At 35.9% G+C, this 23,084-nt stretch overlaps 3 protein-coding genes across 4 annotated transcripts in view; all 3 read left to right on the plus strand.

Annotated features, from left to right (window-relative positions):
• The first annotated feature begins 1,848 nt into the window (after nucleotides 1-1,848).
• Nucleotides 1,849-5,485, plus strand: LOC132840541 (free fatty acid receptor 2-like). Its single transcript, XM_060862260.1, has 2 exons — nucleotides 1,849-1,884; nucleotides 3,293-5,485. Exon 2 carries the CDS (start codon nucleotides 3,304-3,306, stop codon nucleotides 4,261-4,263), a length of 960 nt encoding a protein of 319 aa, XP_060718243.1. The 5' UTR covers nucleotides 1,849-1,884; nucleotides 3,293-3,303; the 3' UTR covers nucleotides 4,264-5,485.
• A 6,949-nt stretch (nucleotides 5,486-12,434) lies between these two features.
• On the plus strand, nucleotides 12,435-13,391 carry LOC132839936 (free fatty acid receptor 2-like). Its single transcript, XM_060861150.1, has one exon. It carries the CDS (start codon nucleotides 12,435-12,437, stop codon nucleotides 13,389-13,391), a length of 957 nt encoding a protein of 318 aa, XP_060717133.1.
• A 4,913-nt stretch (nucleotides 13,392-18,304) lies between these two features.
• LOC132840548 (free fatty acid receptor 2-like) overlaps nucleotides 18,305-23,084 on the plus strand; it is a 5,042-nt gene continuing 262 nt past the window's right edge. Inside the window, exons 1-2 of one of the 2 annotated variants that reach the window (XM_060862273.1) lie at nucleotides 18,305-18,402; nucleotides 20,837-23,084. The exon at nucleotides 20,837-23,084 is cut by the window's right edge and continues 261 nt beyond it. In XM_060862273.1, coding sequence (XP_060718256.1) covers nucleotides 20,856-21,839 — 984 coding nt within the window. In that variant the 5' untranslated portion in view covers nucleotides 18,305-18,402; nucleotides 20,837-20,855 and the 3' untranslated portion in view covers nucleotides 21,840-23,084. Of the gene's footprint in view, nucleotides 18,403-20,440; nucleotides 20,464-20,836 lie in introns of those variants that run through there. The other variant, XM_060862274.1, reaches the window with a different exon arrangement.

Here is a 23,084-nt window from a genome sequence, read left to right on the forward strand (position 1 = left end):
GTGTTATAACAAGCAACTCACTCAATCAAATTCAAGTAAAAAAACTTTAGGATAAGAAAAAGAATTCCCCTGAAGTGGGATAAAAAGTATTTCTGTTTCTATTTGCATTGAAATCGCCTTTAATCCAATCAAGGTCGAGAATTCAACACTGCTGTGGTATATAAGAGAATTTTACACTCTTCAATAATTTCCATTGTTGATCCAAATGATCCAAATGCGTGCCAGCAGGTTCTTCTTAAGAACCTGTCTTCATATTCAGGATGTGTTGAAGTCTCATGGTTTTCAGCAGAAAAAATGTTACTAATCGTATTTAAGCAATTTAACCACGTCATAGCACTTATACCTATGTTCTCCTAGAGCTATTACCTACCTAGATGTATTTTTAAATGGTTTACAGCTTTAATTACTGCTGCTTTAGCTCATTAAGTGATGTGTGCCTCTTCAAATGGCTATTAATCAGTTCATTTTATATAATGTTTGAGGTTATGTAAAAATTTTAAAAAAGGCAAAAAGAATAAAGTAAAAGAAGAAGTAAGTGTTTCATCTTTCCTGTGTGACACATTTTTGCCTAACTGCACACATCTGAGTCACATATTATTAAGGTCAACATTGTTATTGGTTGCTTTTTAGTGTCTAAAATAATTTGAAATAATAATTAAATAAGCAATGACAAGGATGTGCGGCATGGGACATCAGATGTAAAGCAGCGTTACTGTTACTACCCAGGAGATGATTCTGTTCTAATCAATACACACCCCAAAGTTTGTTAGTCATCATATACAACCCCATTTGACCAATTATTACAATTTATTCATAATTTCCAAACAGCACTTTGTATTTTCTGTATTCATTTAGAATACATTAGTTACATGCAGTAACTGTAAAACAATTTATTACCTGTTAACATTTACATTATAACAGCTGGAAAACTTCTGTTAAAGCAAAAAAATCCAAAAAAAAAAAAAAAAAAATCATGTAAATTTTAAACTGAACTCTTGAAAACTTTCTTACTGCAGAAAACAAATGACTAGTCCAAATAGTTGACACTGGAGACTCCTTCCAAAAATGCTAAATAAACATATTTTAACATAAATATTACCATATAAACACATTTATTTTTATTTGTTACATAACAGATTTTAATTTTGAGTGTACATAAACATGTCACTGTGAAGGAGCCGTTACTATAAATATACAACGTTATCGATCCGTTGCACTCAACACTTTATCGACCAATCAGAGTTGAGAATTCCACAAAAATACGAAAACGTATGCTGCTGGTGTTGTGTTGATGTCCATGTTTTCTTGAACCAGAGAACATTTACATTTCTGGCATTTAGCAGACACTCTTATTGCGTGACTTAGAATTTATACGTGTGCAATTGAGGGTTAAGGGCCTTCGCAGGGGCCCTGCAGTGGCAGCTTGGGGGACATGGGATTCAAAACTCATGACATTCCAATCAGTAGTCCAACACCTTAACCACTAGGCTACCATATCCCCTTTTCTTTCTTTCTTTCTTTCTTTCTTTCTTTCTTTCTTTCTTTCTTTCTTTCTTTCTTTCTTTCTTTCTTTCGTAAATGTTTAAGTATTACTTACTGTATGGTATTTCTCTACTAGCTCACTAGCTGCTCTGTTTCTGATTTGCTATGTCTGAGTTATAGTCTCTCCAGTACAATCCAATATGTACACAACAAAAAAACACTAAAACAATGTATTCTGTAAAAAACAAACAAACAAAAAAAAAAAACGCAAACCATTAGGTAAACGATGAAGCAAGTATTTCTTCTTTCCTGTGCGTGTTGCTCATGGTTGCATATAAGTTAATGTAGTGTAGTAAAATCTCAACTAGACAATCAAAAGTCCCACATCACAGACAAACAAAGGTAAGAGTTATGATGTGGTTATTTTCTGAATATATGCAGCGTCACCTTGGGTTGGAACTAATTATAATCGTTCTATTCAAATATCGTTGAATATTTGAATATCAAAAGCTTGATGTATTTTTTAATGAAAATGAAGCACTGTATAGTTACAGCATGCTAATTTTCTATTAATAGCTACAGTATATCCTCTGTAGGTAAATAATGTCATTCATTTTGATCAGAAATGTTCTAATAAAACGGTTAAACACTAACAACAGTTTTAACTAACAAGTATAACTAATAAACCATAGAAATATGAATTGCATAAATGCAGAAAAAAATCTCCATCGCCAAGACTGGCCAAAGATTGGACAAATTCCAGCCGAGGAAAGAATATTAATTATGTATATCAATAGTAATATTAATCATAGCACACATTTTCTTTTGTTGAAGAATTTATTGAACTCGTCTTTTGTTTGTATGGCCATGATCGGCATTTTAATTAAGACGCGACAAATTTGTTAGTATGTTTGTAAATCATACTGTATGCAAGGAGTATAAGCAATCCCTCTTGGATTCCACTTCAAATTAGCTCTGAGTACAATTCAAAGCCTTGACAGCCTACTGATCACTGATTAAAAAAAAAACTATGATCTCTGATTATACAGTAAATAAAACTCGAATGTGATTCCAAGCACTGATTTAGAAAATGCATTTAAATACATGTTTTCCGTTAAACTGTGTGATTCTATTTTGTTTCCTCAAAAGAGATCACAGTGCTCAAGGTTATCCAAATATTTGGCAACATCTGTGGTTTAGCCGTATTGTTTACAATTTTTGCCTCCTTCATGGGAAAACTTTATCTTTTGGATTTTCCAGCTCTAGCCGCACTAAAGAGGGCAAGAACATTGGCGTTTGCTAGTGCTTAAGTTTATATTGTGGGGACTTTATCTAAGTAAATTTTAAACTGTGAATCCAGTCTTTATCTTTCAAGTTAATGGAAAAGAAAAAAGGACTATGTCTAGGTATGTTTGGACTAGATGTAGTATGACTAGAGAAACTGATTCCTGTTTTAAAAAAGTGCTTATTGCATGTTTGCTTTATGTTTTTCTTACTGTTTTTCATCTAGACAAAAATTGCTGTCTGTCCCATGCACCATCCCAGAGCTTTTGCAGCAAAATATGTTTTTTCTCGCTGCCTTCTAGGGTCCTTGTTAGACTCTAAAGGTGTATAGTAGAAACATACAGTATATCAGGCTTAAACAATAGTTTGCAATTATTTTTAAATAATATAATTTTCAATATATTTCAATAATTTCCAATAATGGAAATTAGCCACAAGAATTGTGCTCGCATTAAGTATAAATGGCCATCTGTGCATGTTCTGTCCCACATTCTGTCAAAATTCCTAACATTGTTTATGTTTTTAGAGTAAAAAAAAATGTACTGGACAAAACCACTCAGCAATTTGATCCTGACCGTGGACAGCATTTCACTGCTGATTGGCCTCCCTGCCAACCTGCTGTCTCTCTACACCTTTGTTCTGAAGCTAAAACAAAAAGCTATGCCTCTTGACGTAATCCTGCTCAGCCTGACCATCTCAAACCTTATCACTCTCATCTTCCTCCCGATCCGCATGAAAGAGGCGGCCGACATGAAATGGACACTGAGCTACTTCCTGTGTCCTCTAGTGGGATACATCCTCTACACCACCATCTACAACAGCACCTTGCTTATAACAGCTATCAGTGTGGAGCGCTATCTGGGAGTGGCCTTCCCCATTAAATACAAACAACAACGGAATCCTCGCAATGCCGTGGTCGCTGTTGTCTTATTCTGGGTGATTACTCTGGCCCATTTCAGTGTCATCTACATTGTACAGAATCATGAAACTCATAATGGAACTGAACCGAACAGGGACTCCTGCTACACCACGTTTAACGCTAAGCAGTTGAAGATTATTTTGCCCTTCTGGCTAGAGTTGTTCATCGTACTTTTCTTCATACCTTTTATGATCTGCAGCTTTTGCTACATCAAGTTTATTCTCATCCTCTCCCAGTTACCTAACTTCAACCCTAAGAAGCGCTGCAGGGCCATTGGAACTGTCATAGTCACCTTTCTGGTCTTCATCATTTGCTTCATGCCTTATAATGTGTCCCATCTGGTGAGTTTTTCTGGATGGTATGTTCCCAATTGGAGAGTGTACACTCTGCTTCCCAGCACCTTCAATGCCTCTTTGAATCCCTTCATCTTTTACTTCTCATCTTCCTTGCTACGAAAGACTTTTGCCCAGTGCGTAGGAAGACTCATTAAAAAGCTTCAAGAATTCTGCTTCTGGAGATGGTTCAAATACCTTAAATTTAAAGAGAAATTTCAGAATTCCAGCGAAAGTTCTCAATGAATGCCATTTCACAGTGTAGTATTGCAGACAGGACTGATCATGACACAGTGACTAATTTTATTAGTATGAAGTGCTACAGTAGCTCAATGGTTAAGGTGTTGGACTACTGATCAATATTGAGTTCAGATTCCAGGACCACCAAGCTGCCACTGCTGGACTCTTGAGCATAGTCCTTAACCCTCAACAACTCAACTTGATAAGTGAAATAAATATAAGTCACTCTGGATAAGGGCTTCTACCAAATACCTTTTTTTTAATAGCAATAGTACAGAACTAAACTTCCAAATTTTCCCATATTCAAGCAAAGTCCAGTGATGGATATCAACATGAACATGGTATAATGAGGAATATGACATTTGAGTGCATTTGTGTCTAGTATTGCTCAGTGTTTTCTTTTCAACAGAGCTTGGATATCAGAGCTTAAACATGTGACGTGGGTTCTCATCTTCATCTAGAGATGGAAACATAATGAAAGTTTACAGAATGTAATAAAAAGCCAGTGCATGAAGAATTATTTGTGATTTTTCTGTGCAGTATTGTAGAATACATCTGAATAATTATGCAGTATTATAATACATGTAAATATTATGTTATATCACTTTAATTTATGGCTGGATGTTAAAGACCATGTCCGCTACAGCTTATATTAGATTACTGCAGATGTTGTACATGCAAAGTGATGTGTTTGATAGAATTAAAAAAAAAATCAACTCTTTTTAACCTATTAACAAAACAACAAAATAAACAACAAATGATTTAAATTTAAATCTACACATGGGAGAAATTTTGTATTTTGTATATTTCTTTTTTATTTTATTACGAACTCCTCTATTTTAGTGTCTATGCAATTATATATCTATATCTATGTAATTAATCAGAATAATTTTTTTTTAATTGTTGAACAAATGTTACATAAAAAGTAATTGTTTCACATTTTAACATTAAACATTGCTTGTTTTGGAATTTGGACAATTTTCTGGCACATAAATCATGTCTATATAATAAAATTAATATCAATTCCAGGAGTGGAAAGAGAAGTGAAGCAAATAAATGGAATGTTTTTCTTACATTTCGCACAAGATCGCATAAATCTTACATGCCTGTAATTCTCCATCAGTGTTTATATTTCATGGTCTGAATCACTGTGTACAGATAAAAATATTGCATAAAGCTATGATCTAAAAAAAACCCTCACAGTATCCCTAGAAAGAGGAAATAACTGTTTTTTTTAGTTTTTTACTAATCAATTAGCCTTATAAAATAATTAACTTGGATTAACAAACATAACATGAGATTTAGGCATCAATATTAAAAGGATAAATAAATTTATAGAATAAAAAGCAAGCTACGACAGTAATGGCAGCGTAAAAAGTATGGCTCAAGTAGGTCAAACAGTTGTGAAGTTTTTCTGCATAACCATGTTACAATGGCTCACACTGGAAAGCGGAACTGCTGACTTCTTCTTTTACCTACCAGAATATATCACTTTCTGCTTTAAATATATAATCTGCAAGAAATAATTAACCAACATGACAAAAAAAGAAATTGATATGAAAATAATCATTCTGAAAAATTCTCACTTCCCCAAAGTATATTTACAAGCTAATATTTTTTTTATTTTAAATTCACTACTGTTCAAATTTTTGAATGCAAACACTTGAAAATTTCCTGCTTTTCATTGTTTTATCCATTTCAAAAACATAAAATGAATCATATGATTTAAAAAAAAAAAGATCTACATTGTCGCACAGAGGCCCATCAGTTCTTTGCTTCAATCTCATGCCATGTTTGTTAATCCAAGTGAATCATTTAATAAGGCTATTAATAAACTCTTTTGCAATTGTGCTTGACAGCTGAAAAGCATTTTACTGATTAAGGAAGCAATAAAAGTGGCTAGTTTAGTATTTACAGATTCAAAATGGCCTGAAAGAAAGAACCATCCTTCTTTTTTATGGTAAGAATTTATCTTACCATTCTGTGAACTAATCCCTTTATAGAACAGTGTTGGAAGTGGGAGGCTTCAGTGCACAACTAGAAAATAGAGAAATTTCCATTTCAGACTGTTGAATGGTGGCGTACAGCATGTTGTCGTCAGTTGTTCTATGACTTAATGTTCACCTGGTTAACTTCCGAGTTTCCCAGCACTGTAAATTTAAAAAAGAAAAAAAGAAAAGTACAAGAGGTAAAGACAATATGACAAATCCGAAGAGCCGTCACAAAGCAAGGCAAGGTTTTGCAATGTTTGCATGTGCTTTACAGTCTGAGAACAGGAAGTGATGGGGTGCAGAGGAAGCGTTATTAGTATGCATGGGAGGAAGCCGTCTGCAGACATAAAGATGAAATGTCTCTAGTGGATGTGGCATAAGACTCTTCTCTACTTCTTGTATTCTTTGCAAAATGAACAAATTGGATACAACAAACATATTCATATCTGCCATCTGGTGTTATTGTCTTGTAAGCTTCCAACCCTCACTTTTGCAATATTCTGGCACCTGAAATGGAAGGAGCAGTGGCTCAGAGGTTAAACCTCAGGGATACTGCTTATAGGTCAGGAGGTTCAAGCCCCAGCACTTCCAAGCTGCCATTGTTGGGTCCATGAACAAAGTCCTTAACCCGTTCTGATCCAGTGATGCTGCTGAACCTGTGCTTTGACCCAAGATTCCTAACCTCCTGGATTATGTAAAAAAAAAAAAATCTCATTGTATTGTAATGTATATGCGACAAATGAAAACTCTACTTCTTCATATTCATCAAACTCTTGTCTTGCTGAAGAATTTATGTAGTCTTTTGTTTTGGTCTTCATATGTTTTGAAATGAAAGTTGAAATAAATCTCTTTATTATCAGGCACACATAATGTTAGACTCATAGAACATTAAGGAATCTTTAAGGGTCTTTAGTTGCCCCTTTGCGAGTACCATTTCAGAAAGGTTTTCTCACACAACCCATTTGTGTTCGTTTAATTATTCAAAGATGGGGCACGGTGGCTTAGTGGTTAGCACGTTCACTTAACACCTCCAGGGTTGGGGGTTCGATTCCTGCCTCCGCCTTGTGTGTGTGGAGTTTGCATGTTCTCTCCGTGCCTCGGGGGTTTCCTCCGGGTACTCTGGTTTCCTCCCCCGGTCCAAAGACATGCATGGTAGGTTGATTGGCATCTCTGGAAAAATTGTCCGTAGTGTGTGATTGCGTGTGTGATTGCGTGAGTGAATGAGAGTGAATGAGAGTGAATGAGAGTGTGCGATGGGTTGGCACTCCGTCCAGGGTGTTTCCTGCCTTGATGCCCGATGACGCCTGAGATAGGCACAGGCTCCCCGTGACCCGAGGTAGTTTGGATAAGCGGTAGAAAATGAATGAATGAATGAATTAATTATTCAAGGAACTCTTAAAAGATATGTGCTTCTAACTGTGTAATAGGCTTTGGGTCAAACTCAAGTTTGTTGGTACTGGTTTTACATTTAGTCTGGAATGTAGTGCACAAAACAACAATAAAAAAATAACCTCAGCCATACAGCACTGTTTTCTGTACCACGTACTGTACAACAGTTTTACTATTGATATTAGACTAAATTTTGTACACCTGATGAGGTATAATCAGGAGAGTTTGTACCCAACACCTATCTAGGTAATATAGGCTCTCTTATAAATGTTCAGAAATAGTTCTTTATAAAATGAAAATTTCTTAGCTTTAAAAATAGGAACTGTTTCTGATGGGAAAATACTTTGTTGTAGGCTTCCCACATTTTTTTTTAGTACCAGAAACTGAAAGTCTCTGATGGTTCACTACATTGTTTTTAAATCCACAAATAAAACGTTTTATTACATATTAATTGATTTTACATTCTGGGGAGGTTCCTTCAGTGAGAATTTGATTTATATGGGATTTATTTGTTGATGGGGCAAATATGCTTTTTGCTTTTGTTTCATTTAGAAATGTTTTTAGTTCCAGGCTAGAATCATTATATTTTTATTATTACAGCATTCTGGAGGTCCAATAAAATAAAAAACACAGTTTAGAGGAAACATATTAGGGGCTGCTTATTATTATGAGAGAGTGCTAGCATTGTGAAAAGTCTTGAAGAGGAAAAGAAAGTCAAACATGCTAATTAAAATAGATATAAAACAACAATAATGGCTATTAATAATAAAAAAAAAACAATAATATTATAACAATAATAATGCAAATTTTTTTGTAAAAATATATTAAAATAATTAAATAAAATACATGAAAGTAAATAATTAATAATTATTTAACTTAAAAGAATTATCTTAAAATAATCCAACTTGTGGAAATGATTTATTTGTGAAAAATAAAGATGTGGTGTTACATTTCTGATGCCAAGTTGTTTGGATTCTGTGTATGAAAATAATAATCATAAAACTATTATTTTATGATTAACTATTATTATTATTATTATTATTATTATTATTATTATTATTATTATTATTATTATTAACTATTATTTTTTTTATTTAATAGATCATTTTTTTATTTAATAAATAATTTTATTTATTTTCAGCCTTAAATCTGACTGTTGTAGTAATAATCTATTAAAAAAAACTTTAATAGATTCCAGACAGCTACAGATCTGAACAGCTGACCAAATGGTATCTATGTTCTTTATCGAAGAAAAGCTCTGTTTTCTCAAGAAAATAGCGAGAAAAGTCATTCAGCAAGTTCTTAAGAATAGATTCAGGATGTTATGAGGTCTACTGCCTGGTAGTGGAAATAAACGTCACTGATAGTATTTAGGTAAATTTCATCTTAAGTTCAAAGCAGTGTCATGGTATCTATCTATCTATCTATCTATCTATCTATCTATCTATCTATCTATCTATCTATCTATCTATACACACACACACACACACACACTCAAACACACATAGTAGCACTCTTGAATTACAGTAAAAAATGATGTCTGTTAAAGAAGAAGTAGGTGTTTCTGCTTCCTGTGTGTCATTGCAACATTATTTTCAGAAAAACTGTGTAACTGACTAATTGACCTACTTAGCATCAGTACATTTAATCCTTCCATTCATTCATTTATTTGCTATTTTGTTTTCTTCAGAACACCATTTGCTCCTATGAATATGTTCTTATTAATCTCTTCATTAAAGAAGAATACACTACACTACATGCTCCTTCTACTCATTACTCGGACGCGTTACTCATAAACATTGTCACATTTTAACGCCTTTAAACATATATTATTCAGCTGAAATGAAGTGTGTATATTCTGTTAAAAAAGTTGTCCATTCTTATCAAAGTGTATATGCAAATGTTTTGGCATCCCATGGCTATAATAACACATTTTCTTTCTTTTTTTTTTAATTGAATAAAACACAAATTCTGCTGCATGCTGGAATTTTTCCAAATGCTGGTAATTACAAATGTTATTTTGTTACTTTAGATTTGATAAATTGCAACAGATCATGTGAAAAATGCTTTTTGTTTTTTTTCTAACACTATTCCATGCAGAATGTTTTAAATATTTACATTTAAAACATTTTTTTATGCAGCTGAGCAATTGAGGGTTAAGGGCCTTGCTCAGGGGCCCAACAGTGGCAGCTTGGTTGACCTGGGATTGAACTTACAACCTTCCAATTGGTAGCCCAACACTTTAACCACTAGGCTACCACAAGCCCGACTGAAACATTCTTGGTCCATCTTGGTTCAAGATTTACCAACTGATGGCCAGTGTTGTAATGTAACGGAGTACAAATACTTCGTTACTGTACTTAAGTAGAAATTTCACGTATCTGTACTTTACTTCGCTATTTAAATTTATGTCAACTTTCACTTTTACTCCACTACATTTCCTAGATAAAATGTATACTTTTACTCCGTTATATTTCCACTAAGCGTCTTCGTTACTCGTTACTACAAAATAAAATCAGAAGAATTGTGTGTGACTGCAATAAGGGAGGTTTGGCGAATCACTGCTCCTAGATTACATTACGTTCCGCACGCTCTACGGAGAAGCACAGGGACGCGCAGCGTGCACGCGCAGTCAGAGCTGGAGGCATTTACAGTATCTATAATGTTAATCAGCTGAAAGCCGCAACTACGGCAAACAAAAGCAGTGAAATGTCACTATTCTTATTACCAGAGTTGTAGCACAAACAAAATATTAATGCAAACAATCCATTCAATATTAAATAAAAATAACATTTATTGATTTGGTCTTTGTCTTCTGAATATTTTTTATTAATGACTGCATTCATTGGACACACTGTTTGTAGAGAATGCACACATACATGAACTGATTTGATTCAAGACTGACATCATTACATCATGCATAAAATGTTGGTGTCCAATTTTGCCATTTAATAATAATGTAGTCATATAATATATACTTGTACGATACTTGTACTTTTACTCAAGTATTGCTTTCTAGTACGTTATACAACACTGCTGATGGCCAGGGTAGTCAAGGGAGTATGGGGTTATTTTAAAAAAGCTTCAGCCTGCACGTCTTGAAAAAGTACAATAGGGATTTTGAGAAAAACATGTCATATCTCATGTATAATATTTGTTCAGTTCCTGTAATGACACACAACACTTTAAGATAATGAAATCTGGAGTATAAAAGAGGATGTGTGTCTTTTTTTGTTTTTACTGTGCATTAAATTGCCAAATCATTAAGTAGAACACTCAAGTACAAACTGGACTCATCAGAGCCAGGGATATCACCAGCATTAACAAAGGTAAGAAGACCCTATTATTTTATTATGTGATCAGCCTGTTAACAACTGCTCACTTACTGTAAATTCAGAATTTAACCTCAGACTGGTTGAAGTGAAATTATTGGAATTTTAATTTCAATGACAAATGCTTGTTTAATTGGTCTACATCAAGAATTTTCAATCCTTTCTTTAACATACTAGCATTTTTTTTTCACAAATTTTGCTTTCACCAGGCCATGGAATTACAATTCCATTGAGAAAATTTGTAAATTGAAGTCAATTTATATTATTGTCAATCATTAAGGAATATGGAAAAAACCCCATAAAAAGCAATTAAGGTAAATTAAACAAGACATTTAATTCAATGTGAAAAATAACGCCTTGAAAATGGACCGTCTGCCATCAGTCGTGGTTTGGTCAACTGGATTTGAACAATAAAAATAAAATAGTTTGTTTTATAAGACATGGAATGTAGATGCAATTAAAACACCATTTAACTTTTTATTTTATTCAAAACGTATGTATGTATGTATATATTATTATTATTATTATTATTATTATTATTATTATTATTATTATTATTATTAATTTAATCTACATTTTATTGTTTTAATATACTGTATATTGTAACTATTTAGTTTACTTTGGTGCAGTATTATTATTTTCTGTATGATATTTTAGTCTTTATCTTACATCTACAAAAGTTATATTGTTTAGTTGTCCCAAAGGTTTTCTGTCTCTGTGTTCAATGTATATCAAGTTGTATTTTGCTTTGGGTATATTTTTGAAATTATGCACAACCAATTAGACAAACAAATAAATATATACCTTTTACTTTAGGTGGGTGCAACTTAACTTACTTTACTTAATTAACTCGTGCACTAGGAAAATAATTAACTGTAGTATGATTAAATGTGGCTCAATCCAAACCACCCCAATTATTATCATATGACAGAGTGTTTTACACGACAGAAATGTACCCATGCTAATACAGTACTTATTCATTTGTACTTTTGATTTTTAATTTTTTTTTTTACTGTTAACAAGCTAGTTCTTGTTATTACTTACAATATACTGTAGCAATGACTGACAGAATAGTCCCTCACTAACGTCTCTTTTTTCTGTTCTCTTGAAGTTAAATATGACACAAAACACAGCTTGTCATTTTATTGAGAAATCACAAAGCAGACTATGTCAAAATCAATTTATTTTTAATCTGTTCACATGATTTTAGCTCAAGTGTCATCAGTAGTTATCAGTCATTCCCTGTGTTCCTCTCTGTTTTTTAGTAACCAGACTCATTTTTCAGTTTGGGCTAGAAGTAATGGTTGTACTTCTAGTACTTCTAGTAACTAGCATTAGCAAAACTACATTTTCTGTCCCAGTTTCTGAAGACATAACCTACTTGTTGTGAACTAAAGTGGTGAATTCAAAATGATTACATTTTCTGTTATAATTCTGATGTTGTTTCTACTATTTATATAGAACCATGAAGTGGACAGAGAATCTTAGCAAGTTGGTCCTGGCAGTGGATTTAGTTACACTGATCACAGGTCTTCCTGCTAATCTGTTGGCTCTCTACATCTTTATCCATAAGATGAAGCAACAAGCTACACCCCTCGATGTATTCTTGCTCAGCCTTACCATCTCTGACCTGATCTTCCTGTTCTTCCTTCCGTTGCGCATGAAAGAGGCGGCCGAAATGAAATGGACCATGAGCTACTTTGTCTGTTCGCTTTCAGGATTTATCTTTTACGCAACCATTTACAACAGCACCTTGATTTTGATGGCTATCAGTGTGGAGCGCTATATGGGAGTGGCCTTTCCAATCAAGTACAAACTCAAGCGACATCCTCGATATGCCATGATTGCATGCGTCATATTCTGGTTGGTTTCCATGGCACATTGCAGCTCTGTCTATATTATTCAGTACTATAACTTCAATAACACTGTCCCTAATTCACCCAGAAAAGAGGTCTGTTATGACGATTTTAGCAGAGAGCAGTTGACGATCCTTATGCCTGTCCGTTTCGAATTGTTTGTCGTGCTGTTCTGCATCCCTTTTATCGTCTGCAGCTTCTGCTACATCAGATTCATCCTCATCCTCTCCCGGCTACCTAACATCAACCCACAGAAACGCTACAGGGCCATTGGGCTTGCCCTAGCCACCCTCCTGGTCTTCATCATCTGCTTCATGCCCTACAATGTGTCTCATCTTGTGGGATTTATTGGATGGTACAGTCCTGACTGGAGAATATACGCACTCCTCACCAGCACCTTTAATGCCTGTTTGGACCCCCTGATTTTTTATTTCTCCTCTTCAGTTCTCCGGGCAACATGCAATCACTTGAAAAGGAGACTAGTCAATAGCATACAACCTTTCTGCTGCTGGAAATTGCTTAACTCTCCTCACACCACACAGAGATCCAATGGCAGTTCTATATAGTTTGACATGCTGGAATGTAACATTGCGTATAAGTTAACTTTGTTGGTTTGTTGTTTTCTAGGATGTTATAGTGGTGTTTGGTGGACCAAAAGTGTAGCCCTTATTCTTTTCTAAATCTTTTGGCTAACTAAGAATAAACATACCTCTTGCTTATGTCAATGTAATGTCCACTGATACAGATCAATTCAAAGCTCTTTACTGCAATCAAAACAAATCTGTCCTGAAAACTACCCTACTGTCACATCAGTGGTGTTTTTAAATCACAACTGTATTAGCTATCCAAATCCACGTTTTGATGACTTGTATAGGAAAAGTGATCATATACTGTACTGTACATGAAAAGGTGGTAGATAATGTAATGTAAAAGTCAACTAACTAAGATGAAAAAAGAAATCATGTTTAGATGTTTACTTTACATGTTAGTACGTTAGCTTTAATAAAGTCAGTTTCTTAAGCTATTTATGGCAAAGTATATTATTAACCTGTATTTAACTCTTTGTATTATGCCAAAAATGCATTTGTAAAGTATATTATTAAATAAAATAAAAGTGACCTGATATTAATCTTCACTTAGAATAGAATCATTTTTGAGAACCGGAAAAAGTGAATGGGGGGGGCACGGTGGCTTAGTGGTTAGCACGTTTGCCTCACACCTCCAGGGTTGGGGGTTCGATTCCCGCCTCCGCCTTGTGTGTGTGGAGTTTGCATGTTCTCCCCGTGCCTCAGGGGTTTCCTTCGGGTACTCCGGTTTCCTCCCCCGGTCCAAAGACATGCATGGTAGGTTGATTGGCATCTCTGGAAAATTGTCCGTAGTGTGTGATTGCGTGAGTGAATGAGAGTGTGTGTGTGCCCTGCGATGGTGTATCCTGCCTTGATGCCCGATGACGCCTGAGATAGGCACAGGCTCCCCGTGACCCGAGGTAGTTCGGATAAGCAGTAGAAAATGAGTGAGTGAGAGAGAGAAAAGTGAATGGCATACCTTGTTCAGACACTGTATCTTTGGGTAGGCCATAAAAAGAAAATCCATAATGGCCATAAGAGGGCGGTAAACAATGTCATGGGGTTGTAGATTAATCAGATATTTCACAGGGTTAAATAAATTCCCAAATAATCTGTTCTAGAATAAATAAAGAGTTTTCCAAATACTAGGGTGCCCAGGTTATCAGGGGAGTAGGTGGTGGAGGTGGTGCGGTGTTGGTAAAAGTTCCTAGTATTGGGTTTGAGAGCTGTCCATTATGTCCCATGTATTTAGAAACAAAATGCAGTGGCTTGTTCTGATTAAGAATTTCTTGTTCTTGAACATGTTCTTGATGGCTTTCAATGCACTGATGGCTGCTTCATTCCTTTAAAGGTTCTGGGTTTTACTGTGAGCCAGGAAGTAAGAGGAGCAGAATGAATCTTTAAAATACTCTTCTTTAAACGTTTGCATCTCCTATGAATTACTGCGGATCCTTCATTTACAAGGTCATGGTAATCACAATGCTGCTTCATACTGTACATCATCCATCATAAATGGTTGGGTATCTCTGATGGATCCCAGGTGCAGTATAAGCCGGAGGACTGATGAAATTCAGACTATTCCAGTTTACAATTGCTTGCCTATAAGATTTTTGAGGACATGGTGAACATGATCTACAGTGAATAGTAATTTTGTCATTGTAAACAACTACAAAACAATTGTACATGTCACTTGAGTACATCATTCACAATGGCTTAGAATACCAAACCAAGCTTAGAATACCAAACCACTAGCTATTTAAAATGACCACACTGTCTTCCACTCATCCTCCTATCAAATCCTGATAAGGATGTAAGAAACTCTTATTTCATGTATTTGTTCCAGAGCTGATGGCATCAGTGGTAATGGGATTCAGTACTTCACCAAGACAGAGTCGAGGCCTCTATAATCAGCGCTGAGTCTGAGTCTGCCGTCATTATTTCTATGCAAAAAACCCAAGCATCATTCAGTGAACTGAAATTGGCACAGTACCTTAAAACTCAGACCTTAAAGCATCTAGTGCTTGAACGGTCACTGGGCTTATTAGAGGAACTTCTAAGAGCCTTGGTACTTCTTCAACATGAAAGATTCCTTTAGCATTTGCATGTCTAATGTAATGAATTAAGGGAGAGTGCTCATCTGAAACAATGCGCAGGATGATGTTAGAAAATCAGCCTTTTCTCTTCTGATAACCCATTTTCATTCTTTTCACATTTCTCTTACATATAAATGACTAACTTGTGAGAGCTTACTCTGGGGTGCCATGCATGGATGCAAATATTTGTAGACGATTCAGTCACCCAACATACGTTGACCATATCGGCATGGCAGATCAACTGGTTTCATTCAATCCACTCTTTCATTTAATTTACCCACTTATTTTGATTTGTGTTTTGACCTGCTTCATGTTTTTCTTTGTTTTGACCATTTCCCTCCTTCTTTGATTACAGAGTACAGAGATCTTTCGATCGTCTCCCACATTGGTTTTAAATCTTTTTCTTTTGAGATCATCTTCATCTAGGAATGGCAAGAAGATGAAGCTTCATGAAGTGTTTCCATTTAACTGTGATGAAAACAAAATGGTTCATTTTTATTATCAAGGCTTCCACTGACCACCAGAGGCCTCTATTGGTCAAAAAACATAGCCTCCTGTTCAATGAAAAAGTGTTAGCAGTATTAACATGAGCCTTTTGGGTTTGTCTTCTTCTTTATGCTGTGTTTTATTCTTCAGTAACCTTGAGAAAAAACATGGGATTATGAATCATTACAGTATGCAGCTGTAGAAAAGTCAGTGTAAACAGTACTAAATTATTTCCTTACAAATGTCCAAGGAAGACCAAGTCAAAGCATTTGGTCTGTAGAGTTGTGACGAAAATTGCATCATGGATACATTATAAAAGACCATAAAGACTATGAAAATATGCAGTGTGACATTTGTTTGTGGCACAGTGCCGAATGGATTGATCGTGTACTCTTAAAAAATACTGTTAGAGTCAGTGATGGCATGCAGAGATACTGTATGTCCCATGCCAAACAAGAATGAGATGCAATTCTGCCGAAGAGATGCATCTGTTTAGTGTCAACAATTCATTTATGTACACCAATGGATTTAACCACGTTTTTTTTAACTTTTCGGTGACGTTGTGTAGAAAATTTGAGTAACAAATGTAGTATAGAAAAAAAGGTTGTTTTCCTTCCAAGGATGTTTCAACATAGTGCTCAAAAGAACAGCTATAGAGAATATTATGAAAAAATAAAGGTCCCAAGGAGGCACGGTGGCTTAGTGGTTAGCACGTTCGCCTCACACCTCCAGGGTTGGGGGTTCGATTCCCGCCTCCGCCTTGTGTGTGTGTGGAGTTTGTGTGTTCTCCCCGTGCCTCAGGGGTTTCCTCCGGGTACTCCGGTTTCCTCCCCCGGTCCAAAGACATGCATGGTAGGTTGATTGGCATCTCTGGAAAATTCATGAGAGACAGGACACTTTGGACAAAAATCATCATTTGTAAGCCTGTAGGACGTAAAAGCATACAGTAATGTAACTACAACTAGAGATGCAAATGTAGACGCTACTGTCAGTTTTACATCAGATTTTGTTCAAGCAAAATTAGAATTCATACATTTAGTAAGAATAAATCGTAATCCTATTGCATGTACACATCAAATCAGCATCGAAGTCCATCTCCCAGAGCTTATTATGGTCTATGTAATGATTAGATATACAGAATATGTGAACAATCTTAAAAAGTTATAAATTATTAATCAATATTCCCTAAATTAGGCACGGTGGCTTAGTGGTTAGCACGTTCTCCTCACCTCCAGGGTTGGGGGTTCGATTCCCGCCTCCGCTTTGTGTGTGTGGAGTTTGCATGTTCTCCTCACCTCCAGGGTTGGGGGTTTGATTCCCGCCTCCGCCTTGTGTGTGTGGAGTTTGCATATTCTCCCCGTGCCTCGGGGGTTTCCTCCGGGTACTCCGGTTTCCTCCCCCGGTCCAAAGACATGCATGGTAGGTTGATTGGCATCTCTGGAAAATTGTCCGTAGTGTGTGATTGTGTGAGTGAATGAAAGTGTGTGTGTGCCCTGCGATGGGTTGGCACTCCGTCCAGGGTGTATCCTGCCTTGATGCCCGATGACGCCTGAGATAGGCACAGGCTCCCCGTGACCCGAGGTAGTTCGGATAAGCGGTAGAAAATGAGTGAGTGAGAGTAAAGGTCCCAGAGATGTACTCTCCAAAAGTTAGCCAATGTAATGCAGCCAGAGGTGAAGTGCAGTTTCTTTTACCATCCTGTCATGTTTTATTTCTATTATAGTACACAATTTTCCAAGGACACCTAAGACATCATATGTTTTAGTGCCACTTTTTTCTTAATCTTGAAGTACAAAAACAAAGCAGTTTGTCATGTTATTGAACAACTGCCCTCTAGTGGACAACGTAATTACAGACGCATTAGCGCTGATACTAGAGACTCCTTAACTAAATGTTAAACAAATTTTTGCTTACAGGAAACCTCACTATATCAACATAATGTTTCACCATACAACTCATAATAAATGATGTTATGTTATGGAAATGCTAAAATATTAAATAAAGCTTATTCACATATAAGGCATGATTGTAGAATTTTCAGATTTCAGATTTTTACAATTGAACCACAATGTGGAAAAGATGCAATTAAATATTACATTAAATGTGCATGCGTTTAATAACACTTTGATTAAATATTACTAATCCTGTAGCTCTGTTTTGTCGACCGTGTTTAATATTCTCAAAGATGACTTATGTGTACGCTTTCTGAAATTTTCGGGAATATGTCTATATTTTGAAGCATGTGACTTTTCTGGTAAATCTGATGAGTAAATACAAGACATTCAGACAATGTCATCTGGTGAGTTAAAGAAGAGGATGTAAGTGTTTCTTCTTTTAAGTGTGTGTCAACATCGGAGGCAAATCATTAAATACAGAGCTCATCAGTTGTGTTGGACACATCTGAGGAAGAGACATCACAAGGATCAACAAAGGTAAGAAGCTCTTGGATTTGTTCATCAAACGCTGCACTATGTTCATTATTATTTCAGTTCATTATTTATATTATCACAAATCTATTTGAGTAAATTAGTTTGACTTGTTAAAGCTGACATGGTTGATAATAAGAGCAGAAACCCAGAAAAACCTGTTCAAACCTAATCTGAATTTGCACTTGACTGGTTGAAGTTAAACAGTGGAATATTAAGGAGAACTGGATATGCTTGGATCTAATTGGTCTACTTTAGTATAACTATTGATCCATTTTTTATACAATTTCCCATCATTTCTTAGCCTTTCATACAAAAATAATTCCTTTACCTCATCCATTATAATCGTTTCATTCAAAAGACGTCCGCAAGCAATCTCAAGGAAATTGAGTCGGAGTTACAATGCGTTAGAGAAAGTTTGCTTGTTAATACAAATTAAGTTACAGTAAACCTTTCCCTCGCACTGTGCCTCACATGTGTTACCTGAGACAGACATGTTCAAATAAAAGTGTTTAGTTCTTATGGTGGCCGAGAAGTGCAAAACACATTAACAAATCCGAGAACACATTAACAATTCCGAAAACACATTTTGGGATTTGTTAATGTGTTTTCGGATTTGTTAATTTGTTTTGCACTTCTCGGCCACCGTAAGTTCTGCCTAAAAAAAGTTAACCAGAGAGTAAATCTACAGTCTTGTGGTTTTGTTAAAAGAATGGAAAATTTAGCATTTATATTAACTTTCCACAACATTTGATCATTTCTCCACAGAAGGGCTTTGTTCTTATTACCATTAGAGAAACACTTTAATATGATGATAAACTTTAACCGCTGAACTTTAGCAGCTTAAATAATTAATGCCTGGAAAGACTGTAGTTCAATAGTCACATTTTCTGCTGCACAACTTACCATTAATTAAACATTTCATGTTACTGATGTCCACAAAGCTTTATTAACATGTACGTATATGTAACACTACACGCTTAAAGATTCTTTGGTTGTTCTTCATGGTGAATAACAGAACACTCCTTCTGCGCTACAAAGTCTGTCCTTTATTAGGAAGGATACTTGAAAATAATTGAAGTACCCATTGCTCTAAGATTTACCTTCCTATTTAGTGTCCCATTCTGAGTAGAAGATTGAAATTTGGTCTCCTTAAGGCTCTAAAAAACAATATTGTATTCAACTCTGTCAGAGACATATTTTATTTGTAGCCCTTTAAGCATGGTTTTCTAGCAAGCACCCCACCACCCAACCGCCCCGCCGCCTCCGCCTCTCTCTTTTTTTTTTTTAAGAACTCTTGAAGAAACATTGAAAAGTGTAATAGCCTTAAGGTTCTTCTGAACGATCCTGGATGCACCACAGACTGCACAGCAAGGCTGAGCAATATTTAGTCTTAACCCTTTTTTAATTCTGCTAGCAGAACAAAAATCAAATCATCAATCAGTACAATCGAATTAATTATTTTATTGCCACTAGACTTAAATCCTCGAGTGTCACATATGACTGTATAATATCCCAACATTTTTTCTCCTCTGGTAAAGTCAGTGTTTCTCAGTGGTGTCTGTATTATCCATCAAGGCAGTTTAGATAAAATTGAAATTCTTGGCATGTTGTTGGGATTAAGAAGAAAATAATTGCACAGAGATTGGACTGGCTCCAGGGTCCCTCTTTAATGAACTTGCTAGTCTAAATAGTTCCTCGGTGATGCCATGTGATAGACCTGTGTTTGTGTCACAGTGTATTCCCACCTCTTGAGGAACCCAATGTTCCTGAGATAGGCTCTGAATCCATGATGAAGATAGAGCAGGATAATGAATAATTTGGAGTGTGTACCGTGCACTTCATTAAACAGTTAGAATGTAAGGGTTCTTGGCTTCCAAAAAAAAGGTTCTACTTATATGTTCCTACATGTAGAATCCTACCTAGAACCTTTAAGGAACTGAAAGTCTCTGCTGTGATGGTGAAATGATGTTATTTCTAAAGTGTGTAAAGGGAGCTTTTATAAACTGAGCTTCTTATAAAAAAAAACATTCTGGAAAGCACAGGCACCGCGAGTCATTTCTAAAAGTAAGCCTCTTTTGGAATTCTGAGCTGCTTTAGAATGAAGAGCGATTCTTCATTTCATGTCTTTAGCTTGAGGGCCTTTGCTAATTGGTTGTCATTCAGCATTTGAGAGTTTCTTTCTGTTTTCAGTAAACACAGAGAACAGATTTTGCAGCTTTGGCTGGTAGTAACGGATGTTGAAGTACTGTGTTAGTAACTACGGAAATAGAACTAACATGAAGTAGATGTGTACTTCATGCAAAATAGTGTATCTTTTGTTGCAGGTCTCAACAATATAACCTACCAGTTATGAACTGAAATGATGAATTGAAGAATTGAGAATTATACTTTCTCTTTCTATTAATATTGACCTTTAAATTAAAATCTCTTTCTATAGATTGCCTTAAAAGCTGACCATGCAGTGGACGAAAGAACTAAGCGGTTTGGTCCTGACAATTGATGGCATCACACTGATCGTAGGCCTTCCGGCGAATCTGCTGGCTCTCTACACCTTCATTCAAAAGGTGAAGCAGCGAGCCACACCCATCGACGTGCTCTTGCTCAGCCTCACAATCTCGGACCTGATCTTCCTGTTCTTTCTTCCGTTCCGCATGAAAGAGGCCGCCGACATGAAATGGACCATGAGCTACTTCCTCTGTCCACTTTCAGGATTCTTTTTCTACACATCGATTTACAACAGCACTTTCCTTTTAACAGCTATAAGTGTGGAGCGCTATTTGGGAGTGGCCTTTCCAATCAAATACAAACTGAAGCGTCAACCTCGATATGCCGTGATCGCAAGCATCATATTCTGGGTGGTTTCCATGGCACATTGCAGTATCGTGTACATCATGCAGTACCACAGGCACAGTAATGCGTCTCTCACTCTACCGTTCGAGAAGGAGGTCTGCTATGACGAATTTAGCAAAGAGCAGTTGTCGATCCTTTTGCCTGTCCGCTTGGAATTGTTTGCTGTGCTGTTCTGCACTCCTTTTATCATCTGCTGTTTCTGCTACATCAGATTCATCCACATTCTTTCCCGCTTACCTAACATCAAGCCTAAGAAGCGCTCCAGGGCCATTGGGCTTGCCCTAGCCACCCTCCTGGTCTTCATCATCTGCTTCATGCCGTATAACGTGTCCCATGTTGTAGGTTTTATCGGATGGTACAGTCCTGACTGGAGAATATACGCACTCCTCTCCAGCACATTTAATGCCTGTTTGGACCCCCTGATTTTTTATTTCTCCTCTTCAGCACTCCGGGGGACTTTAAAACAACTGCTACGAGGACCAAGACATCAGATGCACACTTCCTACCGCCGGAGATTTGCCAAATGCCCACAGTTAAACTGTACTGCAACCGAAGAAAGTACACAGAGTTCCAATGACTCTACTGTGTAGAACCACAAAATCTGTAACCGCACAAGGCATTAATGGTTCTAAGGGTTGAACAACTGTTACATTTTACAAGTTAACCAATAATTAAAAAAAGTAGATTACAAATGCTAATAAACAACAGCAAAGAAAGTAACAAAAGAAAATTTCCAGCTTATTCTATACAACTAACAACAAAATTGAAACTAATAAGTGCCTTAAAATGACACAATTTTAGGACGTTCTATTCCCTACAATGCATTGAATGCCTTGAATGTGGCATTGAATGTGGACGACATGGTGGCTGAACCGAAAGTGTGCAGCATAGAAGCTCGTGTCTATCCACAGAGATGTACTAAATGCTCAGTGAGTGGACTTCTATAGCTAGAGAACGGTAATGTGTACAGCGATGTCTAGGAAAAGCTGATAATGACCCAGGAACTGAAACACCATTGACTTCAGCTCTGGCTTCACTAATGTCTGAAAATATTAACCCACACTTTTTTGCCCACTTGCGTTTTTGGACAATTTCCTCTTACTCATATCAATCCGATGTCCATCGTTAGAGATCAATCCAAAGCACTTGGTCTTTACTGCAATCATAGTGGAGGCCTTACTGTAAATACCCAAACAGCATGATGGGAAATGTGAAATATACCATTTGTTAGTGTGTGGTTCTTTTTTTTTTTGGTAGCATTTTTGTGGACAAATAAAGTAGAATGTGATGAAAAGTGAATGTAATGTGAATGTTCTTGTAATGTAAATGTGAATGTTGTTTCAACGTTATACTTTCTCCAAAACTCTTCCATACAGTATGTGTCATTTGGATGTGTAAAAAAAGTTATTCATACAGCGTGATTTAACTTATGTTGTAGTGTCATAAGTGTCTATTGAGTGTTAACATTGTATTAATCACGCTGTATATACTGTACAGATGGATAAAACTCAAGGCTAGAAAAAAAAGCATTCATTCATCCTGGTTGAGGATGAATGAATGCTGTTTTATATAAATATATGTCTGCTTTATTGTAAAATCAATATTGTAATCTAGTGATGAATAAATAATTACATATAAATCTATAGACGTATAAATGTATGATGAAACAATTTAATCAACATGACCTGACCTGCTGAGTTAAGCTTCTTTTAATTGTTTTTTAATGGTGCAATTTTTTTTTTTAAATTGATAACAATACATATTGTAAACTTGTTCTCGGTTGAAGTATGGCTATAATATAATTATGGCATACTCTATGTCTAGAAGGTTTGGAG

This window comes from Tachysurus vachellii, chromosome 25 (genome assembly GCF_030014155.1).
Source record: "Tachysurus vachellii isolate PV-2020 chromosome 25, HZAU_Pvac_v1, whole genome shotgun sequence".
Classification (NCBI taxonomy): domain Eukaryota; kingdom Metazoa; phylum Chordata; class Actinopteri; order Siluriformes; family Bagridae; genus Tachysurus; species Tachysurus vachellii.